Source organism: Boleophthalmus pectinirostris, unplaced genomic scaffold (assembly GCF_026225935.1).
Source record: "Boleophthalmus pectinirostris isolate CB_2022bp ecotype Guang Dong unplaced genomic scaffold, ASM2622593v1 HiC_scaffold_18, whole genome shotgun sequence".
Lineage (NCBI taxonomy): Eukaryota > Metazoa > Chordata > Actinopteri > Gobiiformes > Gobiidae > Boleophthalmus > Boleophthalmus pectinirostris.
In genome coordinates, this window is record NW_026571133.1 from 47,242,041 (window position 1) to 47,268,657 (window position 26,617).

At 40.1% G+C, this 26,617-nt stretch overlaps 1 protein-coding gene across 1 annotated transcript in view; it reads right to left on the bottom strand.

Moving 5' to 3' along the window:
• Positions 1–26,617, bottom strand: part of stxbp1a (syntaxin binding protein 1a) — an 80,412-nt gene that overhangs the window by 46,065 nt on the left and 7,730 nt on the right. Inside the window, exons 2-6 of the mRNA XM_055154115.1 lie at positions 12,507–12,556; positions 9,187–9,268; positions 7,735–7,811; positions 7,243–7,321; positions 5,091–5,194 (exon numbers count right to left, since the gene is read on the bottom strand). Coding sequence (XP_055010090.1) covers positions 5,091–5,194; positions 7,243–7,321; positions 7,735–7,811; positions 9,187–9,268; positions 12,507–12,556 — 392 coding nt within the window. The remainder of the gene's footprint in view (positions 1–5,090; positions 5,195–7,242; positions 7,322–7,734; positions 7,812–9,186; positions 9,269–12,506; positions 12,557–26,617) is intronic.

The following is a 26,617-nucleotide window of genomic DNA, read 5'->3' on the forward strand; positions in this document are numbered from 1 at the left end:
TTATAGTTTTTTTGTTTTATTTTTAATTAGTTGATGGCTAGATTTGTTTTTTTACTCACAAAGTTATTTGAAACCTTTAAAAGAAAAGAGTTCACAAACCAGAATACTGACACTGTGTTTGTAAATGTTCTGAAAATTATTTGAATACACATTTTTGTATCCATGTTTGTTGTCTTATTTTTTTTATGTCGTGTTGATTCTCACCGCTGCTGAAGTTAAAATTCAGGGGGAAATGAGTCAAGACACTCCAGGCTTAGATAATGGCTCGTATAGTACCTTAACAAATCCTTAATTAAGTCCAAACAGTCTTCACTTTAGAAAAGTTTACAAAAAAGTATTAACTACTGGTTGAACTAATCATCAATTAATGGTGTTACTTAGACATTTGTTAATCATTATCACATTCCTAAATAATTATGAAAATTTGATTATTGTTTCTCTGGAATTTGACCAACCTTAACAAATGCTTAATAAAGCATAATTAGTCTTCACTTTAGAAAAGCTCTCAAAAAGACTTAACTAACAGATAATAGCTGCCTGAATTATCATTGCATTGCATTATTAGTAAATCATTGTCTCATAGCTTACTAATCATCAATAAATGCTCAAATTTGTACTTAAGTATACATTTACAAATGCACACACAAATGCTGAGTTCATGAGTAATTAAGTATGAAATAATTATGAGTAACTATTTAGAGCACAGGCGAATTAAGTGGAAGTTAAGTGCTAATTAAGGTAGTAATTAAGTAGTTACTAAGTGTGACTCATGATTAATTAAGTCTTAGTTCATTATGAATTCAGTCTTTGTTCATGCTTTATTAAGGCTAAATAAGCTGTAGTTATTATAAAGTGTTACCCAAAATCTTATAATCTGACTTTAAATTAATCGATTGGTTTTAGAAATGTCTCATATGAAAGCTAAAACCCTCCCAAATTATGCTCAATATACTAAAATAAATTTGCTTCACTCAAGAAAGATTGATCATTTAATGAACACAGAACACAGATTTTGGCAAGACAAAAGTCTTGTCGCCTTGTCATATGATGCACCCAATCCTAGATTACAGCCTCACCTGTGATCAGTTACTGATCAATCAATTAGTGGGTGTGTATTAAAAGAACCCCAGCTCACCAGACCTTCACATCAACTGCAACTTGACCTCTGACAACATGCCTAAGATCCATCCTGAGACCAAAGCGTTAATTATCAAGAGGCTGAAGACCAGATCCACTGCTGAGGTGGTGACACCTTCAATGTGTCTCAGCGTCAAGTACAAAGAATAAGAAAAAGATCTGAAATGACTGTAGATGTTTTTGACAAGCCCAGGTCCGGCAGACCCCGCAAGACAACTGCTCGGGAGGACCGTTTGTTGATTCGAAAATCCAAGGACAGCCCCTTTTCCATTGCAGCAGACTCCACCAGGCCTGGTCACCTCAAGTCCCTGTGTCAACCACAACAGTTTGTAGAATTCTGTCTCGAAATGGCCTCCATGGTCGAATCAGTGCACAGAAACCAGCACTAAACAAAAGGCAATTAAAAAACCGTGTGGCATTTGCCAAGGCCCACAGCCTGCTAAAAGGATGGACACTGAAAAAGTGCCAGAAGGTGGATTTCTCAGATGAATCCTCAGTTGAATTACATCACAGCCCCCACAAATAATGCAGGAGACCTACTGGAGCCCACATGGATCCAAGATTCACCCAGAAAACAGTTAAGTTTGGTGGTGGAAAAATCCTGGTCTGGGGTTACATCCAGTATGGGGGTGTGTGAGACATTTGCAGGGTGGAAGGCAATATCAATAGCCTAAAATATCAAGAAGTATTAGCTACCTCTTACATTACCAACCATAAAAGGGGTCAAATTTTGCAGCAGGTTGGTGCTCCATCGCATACTTCTATCTCTACATCAAAGTTTCTCAAGGCGAAGAAGATCAGGGTGCTCCAGGACTGGCCAGCCCAGTCACCAGACATGAACATCATTGAGCAGGTCTGGGGTAGAATGAAAGAGGAAGCATGGAAGGCAAAACCAAAGAATCTTGATGAACTCTGGGAGGCATGTAAGACGCTTTCTTTGCTATTCCTGATGACTTCATCAACAAATTGTATGAATCATTGTCAAACTGCATGGATGTAGTCCTTCAAGCTCATGGAAGTCATACAAGATATTAAATGTGGATCTCACAGCACCACTACTTACTTCACTGACGTTATGCAACATATTTTTGTATTTGAAGTGAATTATTTGTTAAATTTTCTGTAGGCGACAAAACTTTTGTCTTGCCAAAATCTGACCTTTCTGTGTTCATTAAATGATCAATCTTTCTTCAGTGAAGCAAATTTATTTTAGTATATTGAGCATAATTTGGGAGGGTTTTAGCTTTTTCATATGAGACATTTCTAAAACCAATCGATTAATTTAAAGTCAGGTTATAAGCTTTTGTTTCTACAAAATGGATAAGCGACAAGACTTTTGTCAGGGACTCTATCTATCTATGCCTGTCTATGAAACTGATTTTTAATTATAACTGTAGAATCTTTAGTCATTAGTGAATTCCGGGACAGTAACAGTTTTGAGCCCTGTGTCCCCTGTCTCAGCAGATTTATACAAAACCACTGATTTGTCCCAGTTTAATACAAGAAATGTCCCAGGTGTCCTTATTTTTGACCAATCTGATTCCTGCCAACAATAAAAAGACATCAATTGTCATTTGTTTAGGACAATACAGAAAAGCTGCAAAAATTGACAGAAACACAAAGAAAATATGACTCACTACTGATGTTAGTTGTGAATGGGCCAAGTGCAAACAGAAAAAACGAAGAAACTTGAACAAAGTAAACCAAGTAGGGCAGTTTTTCTAGAGTAGAAAGGGAGGCAAGGTTTGTACAGCTATAACCCATTGGGCATAACAGGTAGTTTTTCTTAATTATGGACCTATTTCACAATTTCATTATTACCAACTATCACAAACTGGTTTTGAGTTTTTGATTTTGAAAATCGGGTCACCCTGGTGTAGGTGTCATTGGCCCTGTCCTCTGCCAATCAGAACCATTTTTACAGGCATAAAAACACAAAATGACCCACACATTTTATTGATGTAGGGAGCTTGTTTTTGCATTTTCCCAAAAAACCTTTAAAAATGCCTGACGCGGTTGTCCTAAGCACTTCCACTGCCTCTGTCTCTCCTACTCACATTGAGCGTCCTTGAACCTCATTTCTCCCTTTTGCATATACCCTTCCTAGCATCCTACTTCCTATCTCCTCCTGCCTTTCTCTCCTCTCCTCTCTCCTCCATCTGTCCAGTCACATGACCGCTCTGCAGAAGGGCCCCTGCCTGGCGTCTCACTGGCCGAGCGGAGGCGTGTGGACGCGGTTGGTCCGGTGAGTGGGCGGGGCTTGTGGTAGTGGCCCGCAGCTAAGAGCAGTGAGCTTGAATTAATGACAGAGGACAGGCAGGAGAGAGGAGCCTGTGCTTTCTCTAAAAGCTCACACAGACAAAGGAATCAGGGGAAATGGGTAAAGGGAGTACTGGAGTCAAATAAGCTGCAAATGACCTACTTTAAAATATGATATTGTATATATTCAATATTTAAATACTGATCTTTTCCACAACAGCCGGCTGGGTTAGGGTTGCCCGCTGTAGGTTTGTAGAACTTCCGGTTAATGGTTTTCTGTGGTAAAATGCGTGTGTAAATGTCTACCGTATTCACCAACAGCTTCGTAAGTCTGCCCCATCACCAAATCTTCAACCAATAAGCTTCACAAAAGATAAACATTCTTCCATGAAGAATTTATCCACAACTACCAAGGTTTTGGGGAAGCTGCTGCTCCTGCTGCTCCTGCTGTGTATGTTACTTGAGTTCGCACATGCTCAGTACAGCTCCAGTGTTGAGAAATAAGGATACTGCGTTTACATGCCTCATGCCTAGATCAGGAATCAGAATACACTAGATAGTTTGCAAGAACCCCGGAAAATGTAGACCGCACACCGACCAATCAGCTGTGAGCTGTGAAGCCATGACGTCAAACTCGTGGCATCTGTCTGGGTCCCTTTTGTGGAACAGCACAACAGTAAACAAAGCATCGACATGGAAGTAGACGAAGACAATCATTCTGTGTTGGCAACGATTCCCAAGATCGAGGATTTTTTAAAGCCGGAACAAAGAGAATGTTTGGTGAATTTTATCAAGGGGAAAGACGTTATTGTCCTTCTTCCTACAGGATTTGATGCATTACATACATCATGACCAAATAGCAGCGACTGTTTAAATAAAAAAGTACCGTCGAGTGAACAAATCCAAAACACTGCGAGGTCTGACGGTTTCCACGAAGTGAAAGAGGCTGATGAATCAGGCTATCAGTCTCCTGATACTGGCTCATCCAGGAGACTGACATCAGGATACTGTGTTTACATGGACATACACATAACGTAGGGTGACGAGATCTTCAAAATTCAAAACTGAGACACACCCGGGTTGGGATGGTTGGTATAAATATAATTGTGAAAAGAGCGTGTAACATTGTGCATTCTCGTGTCAGTCATAATTTGAGGGACTCCTGTCACTGCATTTTTTTGCTTTATGGTCATTTGCAAACACTTTTTTTTTTTATTTTGGCAAAACAAATGACAATTTTCCTCTTTACTGTTGGCAGGGATCAGATTATTCAAAAATTGTGATAGTCCTGTTTTAGAGTTGATGTAGTCCTGGTTTAGTCTTAGTTTCTTGCAGGTTTAGATCAAATTGGTCAAACACAGGGACAACTGGGACATTTCTTGATAAATCTGGGACAAATTAATAGTTTTGTATAAATCTGCTGGGACCGGGGACACAGGCTTCAAAACTGGGACTCTTCCGGGTAAATAGGAACGTCTGGTCACACTAACATAACCAGGACACGCCAAAAACCTGATCATAACTGGAATACTGGAGCACATGGAAACACTCTCTGTGGCATAACATATGATCAAAAATAAACACTGTGGTGAGGCATTACAGTCAGATACTAGCGGTGTACATGGACAATATGTACAGCGTGTGCCCTGTGTCCGTGGACCTGCTCATGGCGTGTTGCGTTAGTGCGGTGGTACCTGGGACTCATAGGGCAGGAAGGCGATGTTGATCTCAGTCAGGGTCTTGATGACTTTGGAGGTGCGGCTCTTCACCAGCTCGTTGAACAGGGGGTCGGGGCAGGCTGACGGGGCACACAGTTACACAAACATGATCAGGAGGCGAGTACTTACATTTACCAGCATACTTTTACTCTTAATTTTATGAAAGAAACAGTGCTCTTAAAAGTTTTGTTTCCTCTTCCCACCGTGAGTAAATTTATGTGGACAATAAGAAAAGATATGAAGATTAGTGTTTCTTGCAGCGCTCCTTCAAATATGATTTTGTTTTCTTGATTTTTATTCTTACTTGATCTATTTTTGAATGACTACTTTGTATACTTCAACTTGAGTACTATTATTTTCAAGTAATTGTACTCTTAAGGCACCACGCATTACAGGAGAATTTGCTCGATTTTGGCTGTAATTCTGGCTCCTCGTGTGTGTGGTGTCAGCGTGACTCTGAGCTACTTTGTAAGTAGTAATCACCAAACATCAGCAATTTTACAGGAACAGCCAATAAAACAGAGCATCAGGAGCAGACGGTGTGATGGACACAGATACAAATTCAGGATATCACGAAAATAATGAGACAATTCCTCACCTCTTGTAAAATTGTAAATTTAAAGTGCAGCATCTCATTCACATTATCCATAGAAACTGTCCTCCACAAATGACCCCAGTCCACAAAACTGCACTGTGAATCCAGTTTGAGGTGTTCTTTAAAAGTAAAAAGGTGGGAGTAGTTCCTCACGTGTGTCTGTTTACATCCACACAGCGCACGGATCGAGGTGAAGCTGCAGATTAGTGATAGTGACTCTACTTCCTGTGGACTTTATTATCTATCTTATATGCTTTAAAAATCCTGTATCTGAAGTTTTGCACCACATTTCATAAATAATAATCACACAGTTTTGACTTGTATCTAAACTAGAAGTGCAGAGCTCGGATCTTTTGAACACTTAAGAGTCTCATAGCGACTGGTTTTTCTGTAGACAGGAAACCGCTGACGCGATTACACTCACAACTTTATATCCTGTTTTCTGCAGACAGATCCCACTGCAGTCTTTGTGATCGGAGATTTTAAGTCTCATAAGATTCTCCTCCTGTCTGTGGTGTGCACTAGAGCCCTGCACAAAACCAACGCAAAACAGTGCGGCGCGGGACACATTTTGAAAGCTCATTGTGGACGCGGGCAGGAGAGGGACTGACCGCTCAATTTCATTTCTCTCCAGCGACTAGGTCAGGGATCAGAATACACTAGATGGTTTGCAAGAACCCTGGAAGTGGTAGATGGTGCACCAGCCAATCAGCTGTGAGCTCTGAAGTCATGACATCAAACTCAGGCTCCTGTCTGGGTCCCTTTTGTGGTACAACACAACAGTAAACAAAGCGTCGAGATGGATGTAGACGAAGACAGACATTCTGTGTTGGCAACGATTCCCGAGATCGAGGATTTAAAGCCGGAACAAAGAGAATGTTTGGTGAATTTTATCAAGGGGAAAGATGTTATTGTCCTTCTTTCTACAGGATTTGGTGCATTACATACGTCACGATCAAATAGCAGCGATTGGTTTAATAAAAAAAGTACCCGCCTACTGCCAAGCGAACAAATCTTAGTGCTGCGAGGTCAGACGTTTTCCACGAAGTGAAACCAGCTGATGAATCAGGCTACTAAGGTCACGCACATTTTAGACAATTCCTTTCTGCTTCTTCATGTTTGAAAGAGTTTAAGAAAGCGAACTTCCCCATCTTGTAGGATTTGCGGGTGGGAGTGAGACAAAATATCACAGATGCAGGAATGAAAATTAGATCTCTAGTGTGCACCTTTTGTCACACGTTAAAAAATCGTTGAAGACCAAAAAATGCTGTAGTGTGTGGCGGCCTTAACTTGAGAATTTTTCAGACTCTCTACCCATCGTTGCATCTTATTTAGAGCTGCTAACTATGTGTAATTTTCAGATTTTAGAATGATGATGTCAAACTCTCAAATGAAGGTCAAGTCTACATGTTGTCAACTAGACCATAGAACTCACTGTATTACAACAATAATCTGCATTTCATCCTTATTAGATATAATTGAAGAGTAGAATGACGTCATCTGAAACCTGGCAGCTCCTCGTGTGGTACTTACAGTCGGTGAAGAAGACGTGCGCTGCCTTGTATTTGGATGAGTGAGCATCTTTGAAGTCTCCAATAAGAGTGTGGACAGACTGGACAAAGAGCAGACAGCAGTCACATTAGATTAGGTTTACACAAACAAAACCAAAAGGAAAACATGATAACTATGCCTGATTGGTTACAAAAATGACAAAAGCATAACAGGAAATCACTAATCACTGTGCTTGCATTTGACTGGTGTAAAGAAGGTACAAATAAACATTTATAAATAGGTGTTGAAGTAGGACAGCCACACATTATTCCATTTCATTTACAGTGTTTAGCCTGGTTTAGAAAGTCCACAGTAGGAGCAGTAGTGGACCATAGGGGTGGGTACCTTGCAGTTGTTTTTCAGTACTGGTAATTTTACATAATACCTTATTTTTGATACCAGTAGCCTTTTTAAACAATACTATTTTTAACACAACGCCTGTTTTTCGTTACAAAAAATCGACTGTACATGTACCTTCTCTGTGGGCGTGATCAGGTAAATGGCCTCCAGGCTCGGCAGAGGCTCTCTCCTCTTGTTGATGTCCTCCACAACTGCATGCAAACCCAGATTTTTAAAGTTAGAACCAATGTGGAGATTCCAGAGACCAAAACAAGTACTTGGCTTTCTGATCCAAAGTGAAATTTCTACTGTGGACACTGCAGATACTGTGAGAATATGGTGAAAACTAAAACTTTCATGGACATTTATTTATACAAATAAAACATATTTAATTAACAGCTTTATCAGTTGTAATATGTGGTGTGCCGCCTTCAGTGCCCCTGTGGGTGTTTCAGGAGGCTCAAAGGTAGAGTGGCTGAGTACAGATATGACATTCAACCTAAATTATCCAAAGGCCAGCCAGACCAATTTGGGGGCCCTAGGCAAATTTGAGTTAGGGGCCCTCACTATAATGCACCGTTATTCTGTTTTTTGTTAGTTAGTTAGTTTGTTTGTTTGTTTGTTTGTTTGTTTTATATATTTATTGTCTGTTTTTCCCCTTTGTTCTTGAGTGATGCACATCTCTATTTATTTGAATTATGGTGGATTGGAAACTTGTTTTATTGGTTCAGTCACCGACTAGAAAACCAGAACTTAAGTAGTTTTATTTTTTTGCTAGTACAATTACATTTTTGTTTACATCCATTACATACGTTTTTTATTATTATTATTATTATTATATTCTGAGGCCTCGGCTCTTAGGCAGGGCAGTTGGTAGGGTGCTCCTCCAGGTTTGGGGGCCCTAGGCAGCCACCTACTTTTAAATTACTACTGTACCTCGTGTGCCCAATCAGAAGAAGTGAAGGCTACCTGTCCACTCACAATAAAAGCTTTTAAATATTCTGTAGTAAATAAGAGAGTGCCTGATATTTTTCTTTTTCCTAGTGAACTGTACCCTTTTTCAGGAGCACCGTTAGGCATATGGACACCAGCAGATGCCTGTCTCTGCTGTCATTATGGCCATTATTTGCTAAAGATCCTGTATTATACAAAAATATTATTAGTCTGTCTATATCTCCAAAGCTTAAAATGCTCTGTTCCACCTTGTGATGTCATGAAGCAGTTGTTTTCAAGATAACAGCTCCTTTTACCTTTAGTTCAGTAAATATTTGCAATTCCAGGTTTGAAATAATCCATATGATTCTAGTTATGGTATGTGGAGTTCAAAAACATAGTGGAGCACTTCCTGTATTAGCACATGACATTACACAGTCGAGGTGCTGAGTCTGTTTGAGAGAAGAACTCAGAATAAATGTGCAGGATTTTTTACTTAAATGTGTGTGAATGAAACAAAACACAACTCCAGGTCTGTTTGTGATGAAGAAACAACAATACAACATAGATCAGAAAACAGCATCATATAGGCCCTTTAAAATCATTGACTGTGCGTGTGCGTGTGCGTGTGCGTGTGTGTGTGCGTGTGCGTACTGGTGATCCCCTCTGTCATGATGTCCGTCATCTTGCAGCAGGAAGACAACATCCTCATACTGAGCTGGTCCACGATCAGAGCCTGGGACAAAACACGGCACATTTAGTCCTGTACTTCTGTGTTTATTTATTTAATGGTCTGTTGTGTAACTTTTCTGGTGGAGGGTCCATCAGATGCATGGAGATGTTATTGCTTTGTCTGAAGTGTTTCACAGTATGGTGTCAAATCTTCATGGAGAAAAAAACAGACCAAGATAAGGCTGAATTATAGTTCTGTGTCGACTAGGGATGGGCATGATTAGTCAATTAATCGATAATTGATCATTAAGAATTTCATCGATTACATTCATTTTAATCGACAAACCGAATGTAGGTTGCTGTGCGTAGCATGACCAAACCGGGGTCCGTACATGTAGCTTTCTGCACTCAGAAGGAGCGAGACACAAACAGTCGGTCAGCCTGCAACGTAACCGAAGCACAAATGCATATTTAATGATGACTTGTACAAGAAATTTCATGCGTTCCGTTGCGTTCGGGACAAGTGGGAGGCCATGTGCACGGTGTATGAAGCAGGAACGTATGTTTCTGTGTCCAGTGGGAAAAAGCTTTGCCAGGTGAGAGTAGCGCAATGTCGATGACGAGGCCCCACCTCTCACCCCCCGTACGGTGTCCTGGTTTTGACAAACGCAAATATCGTCACACTAACCTGTATTCCACTGAGTCATGTCTTTTAATCTGACAGAAATTGACCGCATCAGCGACACAAGAGCTGTAGTTTTATCTTTGCTTAGTTTATGCAAATTAGCGATGCAGTTTTAAGTTTCGTTTCTGTGAGAGTTGCGCAAAACTGAATTAAACGCATTATAATGTCAAACAGATTGATGTGGCTCTAGAGTGGTTACGGTTTATATGTCGTAAAGTTGAATTTATTTATGCAGATTAGTAGTGCAGATAGTAATAATAATGATGATCATTTTAATATAAAAACGTTAATGATTAATCAATAATTGATCGTTAATTCTTCCGACGATCAATTAAGAAAATTTCATCGAATGCCCATCCCTAGTGTCGACTCAGCCTCAGCGCACATTATCGCCTTGTCGCCGTCATTTTTGATTTATGGATCTGCGTCGAGGTCTATGTGCTAGTAATAATAATCCACCATCACAACGCTAGGAAGTGAGGATTGTGTTTGTGTTTACAAAATTAAGTGGGAAAGTGGAGAACAGGAAATGTATGTAGAGCAGGTGTAGAGAGGACCAATCACAGCTGTTACTACAGGGGCCACCAAACTTTTTTTCTCTGGGGGCCACATTACCGCTCCTGACTGTGATGGGGCTGGGGGCTGTGGTTGGGTCAGGGCCATTTAACAGAATTATATGACCCAGACCAAAAAGACAGCAGCAGGCCTCACTGTGTATAGAAATTATGAGCCTGGCACAACCATACTACTGAGTTGATACTACATCAACTCATCCTTCCTGCGCGTATTTGTATATTGTTACTAGTGACTTGCAAAAGTAGTAAGTACTTCACACTTTGTTTTCATTTGAAATACCACAGATATTTCATTTATTGCACTAACTGCACTACAGTACTCTGCGTGTGCATTGACTGTCAAGGTTTGATCTCGAGCTTGTCAGGTGATGAAAATTCTGCAGCAAATGTAAATACGTCATATAGTGCTGTCAAACGATAAAAAAAATTGAGAGATTAATTAATTATGATCTGTAATTAATTTATCTAATTAATCTCTTTTTTAATCTCACCTAAAAATTGCTGAGAAAAGCTTCAACTTGAGGTATTTTCATTTGAATTCATTATTACATTATTTTCATACTATTATTAACCTTTTTATATAAGTATCATTATTATTACTATCACTAATCTGCATAAATAAACTCAACTTTACAATATATAAACATCATCACTCTAGAGTCACATCAGCCCGTTTGACATTATCATGTGTTTAATTCAGCTTTGTGCAAGTCTCACAGAAACCAAACGCATGGCTCATTTGCATAAACTAAGCGGAGAAAAGAAAAAAAAAACTCTCTTGTGAAAAAAAAAAACGTTCTTCTGCACTGATGTGATTCAGCTTCTATGACTAAAGGACACGACTCAGTGGAATATAGATGTTCTCTCTGTGACAGAGGGATGTTGATGGTGAAGATGAGTCTGTTCTGTGTTTGTGTCGCGATGTTTTCAGAGATCAGACATGTGCAGGTTTATCGCAGATGCGGCGAGTACGGGAATGAAAATTACAATTCTTTGCGGGAGAGAGCAGAGCAGGACTGTACAGTGCGGGCCTGTGTCCTAACAACACATAAAAACAGATTTTATAATAAGGCAACTCGCGTACAGAAACAGTAAAGTTAGAGGTTAAAAATGAGATTAACGCGATTAAAAACATAACGCGCTAAATATGACTGTAATTAATTCATCGCAATTAACACGATAATTTGACACCCCTAACGTCATATAATAATTTAAATATAAATACTTCATATAAATATCATTTTTAATTGGAAAATTCTACAAAATACAAGATGCAGATGTGTTATTCTTTGCCAAAAAGTTATTGAAAAAATAGGCCATGACAACTTTTGAGGATTGCTTCATAGGGTCAGTTCAAGTGGTGGGCAGAGGGGCTGGGGGCCAGACAAAGGAACATGAAGGGCCAGAGTTGGTCTGTGGGCCTTAGTTTGATGACACCTGCCTTACTGTCTCTATAGTCTGCCTCATTGTCTCTATATACGTCGGTCGACACAGACACTCTGTGGAGGGGGTTTAAGGCGATGCAGATGCTCGATGATTTGACACATGACCATAAATTGGGCTTTACACGTCTAGGGTGACCAGCTTTTCAAAATAAAAAAACTGGGACATCCCTGGTTTGGGTTGGTTGGTAATAATGAAATTGTTCTGCAGTCGGCACTAATGTGAGTCACTACAGTCACATTTTCTTTGTGTTTTGTCATTTTTAAGCAGCTTTTCTGTATTTTACCTCAACAAATGACAATGTATGCCTCTTTTTACTGTTGGCTGGGATCAAATTGGTAAAAAATAAGGACACCTGGGACATTTCTTGTATAAAACTGGGACAAATCACTGGTTTTGTATAAATCAGCTGGGATTGAATAAATGTAAAGCAGAGTCATTTAATGTCATACTGTGGAATATTCCAGGGAGAGCAATGACATATCTATAGAAACAAACAGGTGACGGACCCTCAACCAAAAAGTTACACAGTGCACCTTTAATTACAGTTATTATTTATGCTTTATGTTCAAGTCAAAACACTTTTCGTGTTAACTCACCTTCCATTCTCCCTTCTTCTTAATCTTCTTGATCACATCGTTCATAATCTCTGCAAAAGACAAAAAACAAAAAAATTAAAATACAGAACACGCAAAAGTTGTACGGTGGTTGGTCAGATTCTTTACACCAGATGCCCTTTCACATTACAGTAGTGTTCTGCAAAATTCAGAGTGTTTACCCAGATGAAAACACATACGGATGGCGTGTTTTGCCCAAGGACACAGCGACAGTCGGGGGATGTTGAAGCCTGATTCATGGATCCTGACAGATAGTTCACATATTGTCACCAGTGTGCGTCACTAAAGCTGTGTACTGCTCTGTATCACATCACACGGACAGGCTGTGTGTGGATATTAGTACTTCTATTACATTAGTCACATTTCAACATCTAATGTGTTTAAGATAGTGCTGTCAAGCGATTAAAAAAGTTGAGAGATGAATTAATTATGATCTGTAATTAATTAATCTAATTAATCTCTTTTTTAATCTCACCTAAAAATTGCTGAGAAAAGCCTTCAACTTGAGGTATTTTCATTTGAATTCATTATTACATTATTTTCATATAGTAAGTAATAATAATGATGATGTGATAACATCATCATTATTATTACTATCACTAATCTGCATAAATAAACTCAACTTTACAACATATAAACTGTAATCACTCTAGACTAGAGCCACATCAGCCTGTTTGACATTATCATGTGTTTAATTCAGCTTTGTGCAAGTCTCACAGAAACCAAACTTAAAACCGCATGGCTCATTTGCCTAGTCCTAAACCAGGACTAAACCGGGACTAAACCGGGACTAAATTGGGACTGAAACAGGATTCACTGTCAGGATGGTTTTGGAGGTGACCGCAGGAGAAAGGAACGACAGAGATCTCCACACCTCACAGATGTTAACACAACAATTGCCCGATCGTGCTTTGCTGACTGCACTCAGCGTTCTCTCTCTTAAATCCAAGATTAGTCCTGATTTAGGCCTGGTTTAGTCCTGACCCACCACTGTGTAATTACTACCCACCCGTAATATGCAATATGCATTCATACGCTGTAAAAAAATAAAAATAAAAAATCCAGAAACGGCGAGACCGCGAAAGATGAACTGCGATATAGCAAGGGACGAGTGTATTCACATAACAACCCTGAAATACTCTACCAAAAGTCTATGTTTAGAATACTTTAAAAACTTAATTCACAATCAGTACATTCTAGAAAAACGAATTGCCATGGAGAAATACAAACTGAACAAATTAGTGGAGAATAATGGGAGATGGAATATTTGTTCACTGGTAATCGTAACCATCATCATCACTGTTATTGTTTATTTCTTGTGTTTTATATATGTATTTTATTTGGTAAGTATTGATACTTTGTTAGACTTTAATCTGAGCTTTATTTGAACACAATCTGACCATAAAGAACTGACTGACTGAGCTGGAACTAAAACATGTGAGCTGGTTTGTGCTGTTAAACAAATCTTTCTCAAATAACATTACAGTAACCAGCATTAGTCAGCAGTTTTTCAGTGAGTCATTGTCACGTTTTAGTTAAAATCAAACTCCTAAACATGTTGAACACTCAGACTGATCACACGCTCCTGAAAACTGGCTCATTTTGTGTTAGTTTTACTTACTTTTTGAACTATTTTACTAATTTCTACTTTGCTAATGTGTGCATTGTGTCACCATGGAAACCCCTGAACATTCCGTTATACACATCCATGTAGTACTCCCCCAATGTGATGTCACTGCCAAGTATCATTTTGCAATGCATTTTTTTCCAAACCCATATTTCTGGTGCACATTGTAAACATAAACGTTTGATACAAAGCTGAATATGAAGAGTGGATTCTTGTGTTCGTTTAGCAGCTCAAAAGCACTGAAAGTGAAAAAGAGAAGTGCAGGTGACTGAGCTGTTGTGCTCCACCTCCACACAAGGAGAATGTACTTTTCATGAGAGGACAGACAGAGAGAGCAAAGACAATCTGAGCCTGAAACAAAGTCACTGCTGTTCAGTATACCATGAGAAATACTAACAGCTGCATCAGATCTGTTATGTTTTTATGTTCAGGCAAAAACAGTGCAAAAAAAAAAAAAAAAAAAAAAAAAAAAAGGAAAGGAAAGAGATCCGCACTGCAGTTCTCTGAAGCTCTCAGATTTTTATTTCCGTGATACCACAATGTGAAGTTTCAATAGCATGTCTCTATCTACCAGTTTATGTTCAGACAACTCAAAATCCTCATGAGTTCTGTTACTCCTCACTCTGCCAGATTTCCTCAACCAACACGACTTTATGAGCTGATACCTGACATGAGCACGGACTAAAAGTAGATGGATGTTTTTTATAATACAATGAACCAAATGAACATCCAAATATGCAAATGTACTGTTTTTAGGCAGACAAAATGAGCTACATTTAAGTAGGCTCCATTTTTTTTAATAGTAAAATTATATTAAGTAATTCAAAGTATTGAACTATCCATTTAAAATGTACTTTAGAGTAAAAAAGTAAAAGTAATCCACACAGATTTTGAAAACTATTTAAAGCATCTTGATAAAGAAATGCACTAATCCATCTTTTTTAGCTTCAATATCAATATTGATACTTTGGCTTTCGGTATCTGCTGACACCCGATGTTAACCCAGACTTTTGTAAAGACAGAAAAAGGCATTTTATTACGTTATGAAACACAGTTGACTTACTACTACTACTACTACTACTACTACTAAATATATCGAGTTGTGTTAGTTCTCCAGCAAGTACCTACTGAACATCTTTTTATGAATACAACTTCAAACAATATGAAACATTTTAGGCCAACATTAGTCGGTAATCAGTCTTATACGGGAAAATGTTGTTTTTGTTTATATCCGTTTTTTCTGAACGTGCGCAGTGGCTGGTAGGCAAAAAGTCAGTGGGGCCGTTCGTTTGTGTTGACAGTTGTGTTGCGTTTGTCTGTCATGAGATAACTCGTCTTATTTAGAAGTAGGTTTTGCATTTAAAAGTTTTGGCGTGACTTCATCATCTTACTCTGTCACTGAATGTTGAGGATCAAAAATGTTACTTTGAAAAGTTAAAACTCGCCGATAATTGTTAACGATGTTGATGTTGTATTATTGTACGACACTGTTGATGTTGTACTGTTGTATGACGATTGTTGATGTTGTACGCCGATAACTGTTGACAATGTTGATGTTGTACTGTTGATGTTGATTTGTTGATATGGACACTTTTTGCCTACCAAAATGGCGGCTGCTCCGGACATGACATCATCATGTTTTCTCATATATCTGATATTTCTCAAAATATCAGCTGAACTGGTATCGTGGAACCGATACCAGATATCTGCACCAGTATTCAATACCAGTATCGGTACAGATGCTGCCCTCTCAAAAATCTGTGCTAAAATATAAACTCCAGGCCAGGTGGTTACAAGAGCACAGCCCCAGAGAGAGGCCGAGAACTGTGAGTGACCTCCTCTGCGACATGAGCACAAAGAACAGGCCTATATTCTGCTCCATACACACACACGCACACACACCCCCGCACGCACACACACGCACACACACGGAGACCCACCACACTGCAATGTCTGCACAAGTCTAGACACAACACTGACCAAACAGAACCACGACGCAATCTTTTCTCTCGACTCCTTAAGAAGCCTGAGTGTTAATAATCCAACCAGGAAAACAAGCTTTTCCTCTAGTCACTGCCCGCCAATCACAGCCAGCCATTTGTCTCATCACTCCTCAAGCCATTTCATCACTCTACCATTTTAACATCCAGCTCCTTCATCAGTCTCCTTAGCCTCCTCATCTCCTCTTCGATTCACAATTTTAGTTTTTATCGGTGTAATGTGAATCAGAAAAGTGTTCATTAAACTGAAAATTGGAGCTTTATAACTTGTGTTGTTTATAGCCCTGTTCCCTCATCAGAACCTGCCTGTAGAGATTAGATGTCCTCTATGCATGTTTGAGTAATCTAGCGATCTTTCCCGGGCTCTATTCAAGCCTCAAACCTATGTCACCCTTGCTCTCACACGACAATCTTCCATAAATATACAAAAGCAGGATACAAAACGACACACTACAACTTCACAAACCTGATGCGATGTGCCTCCTTTAATACTTGTCAGTTGGAAAGAGTTCTGAAAAGTGATATTACTTTGCTGTAATCTAACTACTTGTTTGTGGGGAGGCAGAGCGGAGGAGAACAGAGGAGAACAGAGGAGAACAGAGGAGAGCAGAGGAGAACAGAGGAGAGCAGAGGAGAACAGAGGAGAAAAGAGGAGAACAGAGGAGAAAAGAAGAGAACAGAGGAGAGGAGAAAAGAAGAGAACAGAGGAGAGGAGAAAAGAAGAGAACAGAGGAGAGGAGAAAAGAAGAGAACAGAGGAGAGGAGAAAAGAAGAAAACAGAGGAGAGGAGAACAGAAGAGAACAGAGGAGAAAAGAGGAGAACAGAGGATAGGAGAACAGATGAGAAAAGAGGAGAGGAGAGCAGAGTAGACAAGAACAGAGGAGAGCAGAGCAGTGGAGAGAGGAGAACAGAGGAGGGAGGGAGGGTTGGGCAGACAGAGGAAGGAGCTGAGCAAACACAGGCAGCAGCTGAGTAAACTGATGCTCCACAAGACACAGCTCCACACAGGACGAGCACTGAGGGAGCACCGACACTATCCACAGGTTAAGAGAGCAGAAGCTAGCCACTAGTCTAACATTTCATTTTGATGTTAACAAGAAAACATGTCATTACTTTGATATTGACCTATGGCGATTTTGTTTTTAGATAGATCATCGGATGTTTCATACAATAACTGTCTGCAGCCTGCACTCATACTGTTTAAAAAAAGTAAAAACAATCACAATTGAACCTGTGTCTCCAGAGTGTTCACCTGTAGATTGAGACACATCCAACTGTGTCTCATTCTCAGTTTATGGACAGAACATGACTCACGTGAAGCTCAGAACCTCCTGAATTCCCTCCCTTAGCTGCAGAGGCTGCACTAGCACTGACTCAGGATTGGAGCAGGTGCTGGGGTTTAAGTATAGACCATTCAGATCAGAGAGAGACATTTTAGATTTAACTGGATTTCAGCATTGAAACTGGCAACACAAATGAGAGAGTTGTGTGAGGCTCATTCTGCTTTCTCAAATCACAACAAAATTATGCATTTGGGGTTAAAATTATATTTTGTATGCATAATATGTAATTTATTGTGCTATATGCAAATATTTGTTAAGTTCCGTGATCAACGTACAGAAGCGACCACATCATTTTTGAAATTATGGTATAAACAGGGGTGGGTTAATATAAGTTTTTCTTCTTCCTTTTTGAGAAATGTGTTTTTCTGTTCTTTACAATGTATATGTAGTATATATGATTATTGTTTCTCTCTTGGTACAAACTCAATCAATCAATCAATCAATACTATGTTACTTTTCTTGGAGTATTATTTTGCTTGACTCTGTGGACATGTTATCGCTTAGCCTAGAAAGTTCCACAATATGGCATTAAACTTGCTTATCTCCATGGCGACAAGCAGTACCATGGCCATGTTACAAGTTCTATCAGCGGAGAGAGCCACGAAACAAGCACAGAATAGATACATCTTAATGCTGTAATGTGACATATTCCACACAACGCAAAAACAAAAAGCAGGTAGCCTATCCTCCACCTGAAAAGTTGCATAATGCACCTTTAAAGCGCAAAGCCGTGGAGAAATTGCATTGCAGGTTGCTTAGCTTTTTGCGTCTTTCTACGAGAGCCAACTTTGCCTTGTCTTGGTTCAACCTTGAGTGCTCATGCTGTTAATGTAATTGAGGCTAAGACTAATTCATGACTTTGTTTACAATGTCCCGCCTCAGATTTACGGCAGCTGTGGGAGGAAATGATTATGACTCTCACTCCTAATGGTTTAGGCTTATTCATTTTCTGCCTGTGAGTTGAAATCCTGACTAGACGTTTCAAAAGCCCTGGGAGAGGAGAGAGGGCTGCAGTTACGTAAGAGTGAACCAGTCCAAACCAGAGCGGGGCTTCTACGTGGGCGCAGACTTTTAACCTGCAGCAAATATATGACATCACTACTCAGGGACAGGGGTCAGGGGTCAAAGGGGAGACAAGTTTCCCAGGACGCTCACAGAGGACGCATAGGACATGATGAAGGAGGCTCTGAAGGACATGAGAAAAACAAACATTTGAAAGGCTCGTGCAGACTTGCAAATAAATTCAGCTAACTGGGAGGTTCCAAATTTCACATGGCCTATATTTGACTGTGTTTTTATAATATTAAAGGTGGTGTGGGGGATTTTTTTAAGTTTCAAATTGTCCGTGAAAGTTCAAAATAGTATTATAGAGATGAAACAGCTTTGCAATTATGATGACCAAAAAATAAAAGAATGAAAACTTCAACTATGGACTTGGCGGGGCCAGATAAACATTAGCCAACAGAGAATGAGGCTACCTCCATTTTCTATTGGCTGTTAGGTTGTCAATCAAACTTCTAGTGTAAATGACTGGCATGCTGCTAGCTATTTACTCAACCAACGCAACGGTTCTTAGTGGCTTTTTTTAAAAACTGTAGCCACCTCACAGTTTGCACAAAGTTTGTTGCGATGGTGGACAAGAATCCCTGACCAGTTTGACGCAAAAGAAAGTTTGTTTTTGAGGTCGCTGAAAGAAAAAGAGAAGGAGAAAAGAAGCAAAACCAAACTAAGGTGATTCATGGCGATTCCTTCTAGCGATGTCGTGACTGAAGCAGATGAAGGAGCTAAAAACGGATGCATTGGTTGCTAAATGACTTCTGGACAGGAACCTTCAACAGTGATTTATTCAGCAATAAACCTCCTTATACAGTAGTAGTCATATATAAATAGGCTATTAGACTATCTTTAGGATGACCAGATTTTTTAAATTCAAAACTAACACACCCAGGTTGGGATGATTGGTGTAAATAAAATTGTGAAAAGAGCGTGTAACATTGTGGCCTGATTCATCAGCCTGTTTGACTTCGTGGAAACCATCTGACCTCGCAGCATTGGGATTCGTTCGCTTGACAGTAGGCAGGTACTTTTTTTATTTAACCAATCGCTGCTATTTGGTTGTGACATATGTAATGCTCCGGAACACTCAGTGGTGTCCAAGTAATTGCCGGCACAACAGCAAACAAAGCAGAGAGTGAAAATCCTCGATCTCAGGAATTGTTGCCAAAACAGGCTTCTTTGTCTGGCTTCGTCTACATTCATCTCAATGCTTTGTTTACTGTTGTGCTGTTCCACAAAATTGACCCAGACAGACACAACGAGTTTGACGTCATGGCTTCAAAGTTCACAGCTAACTGGCCGGTGCGCAGTCTACAACTTTCGGGGTTCTTGCAAAGTGTTTAGTGTATTCTGATTCCTGACCTAGTCACTGGAGAGAAATGAAATTGAGTGAAGGCCAACCTGACATTGTGCATTCTCGTGTTTTGACAGATTAGTAAAAAATTTTGTGTCCTAGTTTAGTCCTGATGTAGTCCTGGTTTAATCTTAGTTTAGTCCTGGTTTAGCCCTTAATTTAGTCCTGTATCAAATTGGTCAAAAATAGGGACACCTGAGATATTTCTTGTATAAAATTGGGACAAATCACTGGTTTGGATAAATCTGCTGGGACAGAAGACACTGGCCTTAAAACTGTGACTCGGGTAAATTGGGACGTCTGGTCACTCTAGTTATCTTACATGTTGGCCTAACACATCACACTATTGTAGAACTTTCCAAAATACAGTAATAGAAATAGAGTGCGTATACATGCACATCAGTATCCCGGTTATTATCCATATCCCGGTTATGTCAGTATTCAGGTTACTGCGTTTACATGCGCACTGAGAAACCGGGACACACATATCCGCGTATACATGATCAAATGGAGTATCCCGGTTTCTTGACATAATCTTACAAATGTGCAAGCGCAAACATTAACTTAAATCAATATCATAAACCAGGAAAAATACAAACCGTGAACTCCTTTAGCATAAGAAGCTAAGGAGCTCTGAGATATCCCACAATCCACTGCACAGGTCAAACCCAACAGAGTCTTCATTAAAATCTTCTGCATAAATAAACTCAACTTTACAACATATAAACCAGAACCACTGTAGAGCCACATCAGATCATATAATGATCACATTTGTTTATGTTTTACAGAAACGAAACTTAAGACCGTATTGCTAATTAGCATAAACTGTTAGCGGTGATAAAAACAGCTTGCTCCTTGTGCCGCTGATGTGATCAGTTTCTTCTGGACTAAATGACTCGACTCAGTGGATTATGTGTGTTCTTTTTGTGACAGAAGAGGTGCTAATGATGGTGAGTAATGTAGAGTTACTCAAACGTGTGTGAATGAATGTTTTTTTTAGATGAAGAGTTTGTTTTAGATAGACAAATTTGATAGATTTTATTTGCACTCATATTAAAAACAACATTTGAACAGAGAGAAATAGAAATGACTGTGCAGGAGAGAATGAGAAGACCTTCAGTCTTATAAAATCACCTCCTGACAGTTTCAGAGTGGTCATGTGATGTTGCTGTGATGTGTCGCTCAGTTGAGTTAAACAGGTTTTGGCGCTGTCTTCCTACCGGTGGAGGCAGGATGACAGCGCCATCTGCAGTCCCACTTCCTCAGGACAGTATCCCAGGTGTGTGAGAGTAAAAAAGTCCCTTGTCCCAGTTTATAGTCCCGTGGGCACGTTTCCGTATTTCAGTTGTCTCATTAATCCAGCAACTATGTTTGTCATTCTCTGTCCCAGTGATGTTTGCTCCGTCCCAGTCCAGAATGAGCTTTTCTCTTCTTTTACAATGTCATAGAAGGCCGATTTGAGTTGGACACGTCACAGCAACATCACATGACTCTGAGGAAGCGTGCTAGTGAGCAGTCCAAACTGTCAGGTATGAAAACAAATTCTTGGTCTGTAAACTATGTGTGAATGAAACAAAACACAACTCCAGGTCTATGTTTGAAGAGGTAACAGCATTATAACATGACTAAAAGTTCAAAGTACTATACTATATCTCCACCCTGTAGCTCTAGAGATACCAGTCACTCTCCACCCCCTTCCAAGTAGCTCGCCAAGGGATTTCTGAATTCCGTGTATTGTAGATAATAAGTAAAATTGGATTAATTACTGATGAGTTCATTGTAAATGTATCATTTTGATGCCTAACTTGTCCCAAAGAAACAGGAGAAAACCCAAAATTGAGAAGGTGGACAAGTACAAATATCTAGGTCTTTGGATTGACAGCTCACTTTCATTCACATTTCACTTACAGCAATTATCTCAAAAACTGAGACTGAAATTAGTTTTTTTTTATAGTATTAGGCCGTGTCTTTCATTTGAGGCTTGGAAGAGGCTTGTAGAAGCCACATTTATGTCTGTGTTGGACTATGGTGATGTGGTGTATATGAACACTTCTGCTCAGAGTCTGCGAGCTCTGGACACAGCTTACCATGGAGCCCTGAGGTTTATGACAGGTCTCAGAGCGCTGACACACCATTGTGTACTGTATGCACGTGTGGGCTGGACTTCCCTAGCCACACGGAGGCTCAAACATTTGTACCTGTTAGTCTATAAATGTATTCTTGGTCTGCTCCCGTCTTATCTGCATAAGCATTTAGTTCAGAAAAGTTCTGGGGCCTACAGCCTGCGATCACAGGATTTGTTTTTATTGTCAGTTCCTAGAGTAAAGTCTGAGTTTGGTAAGAAGGCTTTTCAATTTTATGCTTCTTCGGCATGGAACTTTTTACAAAATGATCTGAAGTTAAAGGAGCTGGTCTCCTTAGACTCTTTTAAACAGATTTTAAAAAACAGAGATCTGGAATCCTCTGGGTGTAATTGTTTTTAACTATCTTTGAATTTGTGTTGATTGTTCTGTTTTATTGAATGTATTGTATGTATGTTTTTATATGTTTTGAAACTGTTTTGTGGCCTCTTGGCCAGGACGCTCTTGAAAAAGAGATTTTTAATCTCAAAGAGACTTTTTTCCTGGTTAAATAAAGGTTAAATAAAAATAAATAAAAATGCAGGACTGCACTTCACAGTTGTTTAATTTAACAAAATCAAAGACCAGAAGAAACCAAACCCAAACATCCAAAATAGAAACTACAGCAGACCTGATACTGACAGTAACAACAAAGGGCAGAGGAGAACATAGTGTATATATGCACACAGACATGAATGAAACACATTAGGGCGGAGCAAATAATCAAGACAGGAAGAAAAACTCAAAACTACAAGCAGACAGGACAAATGTCAACATAAAACACCAAGGGCATGCAACACTAAAGGAATAAGGTACACCAAAATAAGCAAAAACAACAACAACAAAACATGAACCATGACATAACTTGGTGCACCGATAAATAGATAATGGTTTATGTTTAAGAAGAATCTAACTGTTCCCCATCTGCTTCCCGTGGCTCTTATATTTACAGTTTCTTTGCAAAGGCTGAAATTAGTATCTCTCTGGCATTTGTTTCATAAAGGTAGCTCAGTGGGAAAAAAGCCCAGTTATATACTATACTAACTACACTGCACACAATTCAGTGTTCCTGTTGTATCAAAAGTAGCAATATTCTGCTATAGAATCTTCCTGTCTTTGCAACAAACACAGCATCAATTTGAACAAACCGGCATGCTCTTATCACACTGAGCCCTTGCGGTCCTTGTTCATTCCACATTGTTCTGATGTTGTCTCCAGTCACCTCCTCAGTGTGAGACTATTGCTCATATATCTCCAGCCTCCACCCCTCTGTGTCTCTCCACGCAGCAGAAGAGTGTGTGTTGATACTTTGCAGTCACATCGTGCTGAGGGTGTTCTACACAGTGGCGAGGCATCAGTCCCTTCAAGGCCTTCTCTGTTGGCCTAAAAAAATCTCTGAATCACAGACTGATGTCAATTATATTATCATTAAATAATTCCAAATGGTCTGTCCGCTTCCTTTCAGAGCTTTTTCCGATGGTTGTGCTGCTTCCACATATGTATTTTTTTATTAAAGCATTTGACCAATCACATTTCAGCCATCATTTGTTGCCAGGCAGAGTCAAAGTCTGAGCCCTTCTCAATCCGTTCTACATGCCCTCCAACACAAACTAAATGTTGATGAAACTGTTGCTTCAACCAAACAGATTTTGAGTCACCTGGGCCTTTAGCAGTGAACGACGTCACCAGATTCAGACCCGTGATTGGACAGTCAGAGAGCAAACCAGACAAAGCAGCAAATTGCATCTGTAGCGGAACCAGGACTAAACTAGGACTAATCTTAGACTTGAGAGAGAGCGAGAAAGAGAACCACGAGCCCGTGGACCAGGGTGTCTTCAAAGTGAGATTGAGCGACAGCTGCACAGAGCCCCATGCTGCATGGAGCCCCATACAGCCCCGTGTGGTGTGGAGCCCAGTGCGGTGCAGAGCTGCCCCGTGCATCGCAGAGCTCTGGCGCGGTCCTTTTGTCTGCGGTCACCCAACAGTCTATGCGGGCACACCTTCGGGCCAGTCCCTACAAACAGTCCTGGTTTACTTCTGGTTTAGTCTTGGTTTAGTCCTGGTTTAGCACCCCAGTGCTCCTCACTTCTTCTCTCTGCACCGCGCACCCCCCTCTCCTCACTTCTACGTGCACGGAATCACCGTGGTTCTTTATACTGTGTTTCTGTAGAATAAGATGCTTTTGTAACCATAAAATAGTTATTGAGGAGTGGATTGTTTCAGACGGAGCACGACTGAAGGCCTAGGTGTGAAGTGCACGCTCCACCACTGGTTCTACATGTACTTTTATGGTGGAATTGTCTGAAAAGTCATGAAAAAAAATTAAACAAAGCACGACTCCAGCTCTGTTTTTTTGCAGAAACAACATTAAAAGAGAGATCAGAAAATGAGCGTTAAAAAAAACAACCAAAAAAACATCAAGCCTTTTCTTTTCTATTAATATTTTTGTACTGACAGCACTAGTCTCCTCAGTTGTTGGTTCTGTACTGTACTGGCAAGACGCTACATCCAGCTCTCCTCCAGTGCCTTAATGTATGCATGGATGAAATGTTCCTTGATTAAAAGCTCCGTGGCTGTCACTGAGCACACTTTGTGGTGACCAGTTTAATCATAGTAAATGACTTCACTTGTAAATGAAAATGGGTCAGAGATATGTTCATTTTAAACTCGTCCTTTGTCATCAGCATAAATCTGGTGACAGTGGTTTTAAATGGTGCTTGTGTGGAGTCGTGATGCATGAAAATGCAATCGGGAATCAATGAGATGTCCTCAGCTGTTTAACGCTTGTGAAGGATGGAGGCAGATTACAAGCTCCCAAACACCAAACTAAATTAAAACGTTATACTTTTACGATTTTCTTATAAATATGACAGCACATTAGCACATGATACTATATGAATTTTAGGAGAATTAAAAGGCCCATCTCATGCAAAATCAACTTTTCAGAGCTTTCTACCTCCTAAGAGTGATGTGTGGGCCTTATATTTGTTGCCAAAGTGTTTTTTAGATTGATTCTGCATTTTTTAAACAAATTGCAGCGTATTTCTGTCACCCTCGCACGTGACAATGAACTAAAGCTGCTACAACGATGACGCAGCAGCTAAACCTATGACACGTTTGACGTAGCAGAAAGCGATTCACACCCGCCCCCCTCCCCCGCCTCCACCGGGCATCGACTGACAATTCCCACATGAACACCTAAACAAAAGCGACAGCATAAGCTCATTGTTTTACACGATATAATAAGTTGATCTACTAGTGTTTATTAATACTTTACCAATCAGTAATGTTCAGCTGATGTGGACGCGGTGCTTGAGCTTCGTGCACCTCAAAGTCCTTGTCTGATTCCGGGTTCAACACATGCGGCTGAACGCGCTGTATCTCCATGATGAATAAAAGTTTATTCCTACCACAGGTGCACGCCTGTCTCCCCCTCCCTCCCTGAGATGGGCGGAGGAAGGGCGCCTCACTCGTGGCCTACGTCACGTTTGGAAGGCGGAGCCTGTGCTTTCTCAGGACAGGCGGGGGGAGGAGCAATAGTCAGCCTTTCATAGTTCCTGGTCTGTGAGTAAGATTTCAGAACTATTGTGTAATGGATGTTCCAAAACCCAAATTGTGCTTGTTTATATGCAGAAGATACAATGTGAAAAGAGTTATTTTGCATGAGATGGGCCTTTAAAAAATGTCTCTATTGAGGTATTCAGCACTCTAGCCTGATTCATCAGCTGGTTTCACTTCGTAGAAACCGTCTGACCTCGCAGTGTTAGATTTCGTTCGCTCGACGGTATGCGTTTTTTTTTTTTTTCATTTAACCAATCACTGCTGTTTGGTCGTGACGTATGTAATGTGTCACTAACGGGGCTAACTGGTATATTAAGCTTTTCCCAAATCCTGTAGGAAGAAGGACAATAACATCTTTCCCCTTGATAAAATTCACCAAACATTCTCTTTGTTCCAGCTTTAAATCCTCGATCTTGGGAATCATTGACAATACAGAATGTCTGTCTCTTCACTAATTGGTTGGTGCCCAAACTTGCACTTCCGGGTTTCTGCAAACTGTCTAGTGTATTGTGATTCTTGACCTAGTTGCTGGAGAGAAATGAAATTGAGCGGAGGCACTAGGTGGCGCCAGCCTGGCTATTCAGCACCCACTCTGAGCAGCAAAAACAGACAATCCACCTTTAAGAGTAGAACTAAACCCAGGCTAGACCAGACCTAGACCAGGATTGTCTGTATCATGATATGGACTTTCCTTTACGTGTTTATGTGTTTTCACACATGTTGGTGTTCTCTCTGGAGTGACCCCAGGGAGCACTAGGTTTACTTCTGTTTACTTGATTTTGCTTTCAGAGTGACTCAGAACGAGACTGTCATCTTCACACGGGCCCAAACCCAACAGACTCTTTTACATTTAGTAATCATTAAATTTTTATAACGTCTTTCAAGACACCCAGAGCACTTTACAGAGCATTATCCATTCACTCCGCACTATTGTACCCACAGCTGCCCGGAAGAGAGGCGGCCGATCTGCACCATCAGCCCCGCCGACCACCACCACCATTATGGCCGTTATTCATTCATTAAGAAGTGCT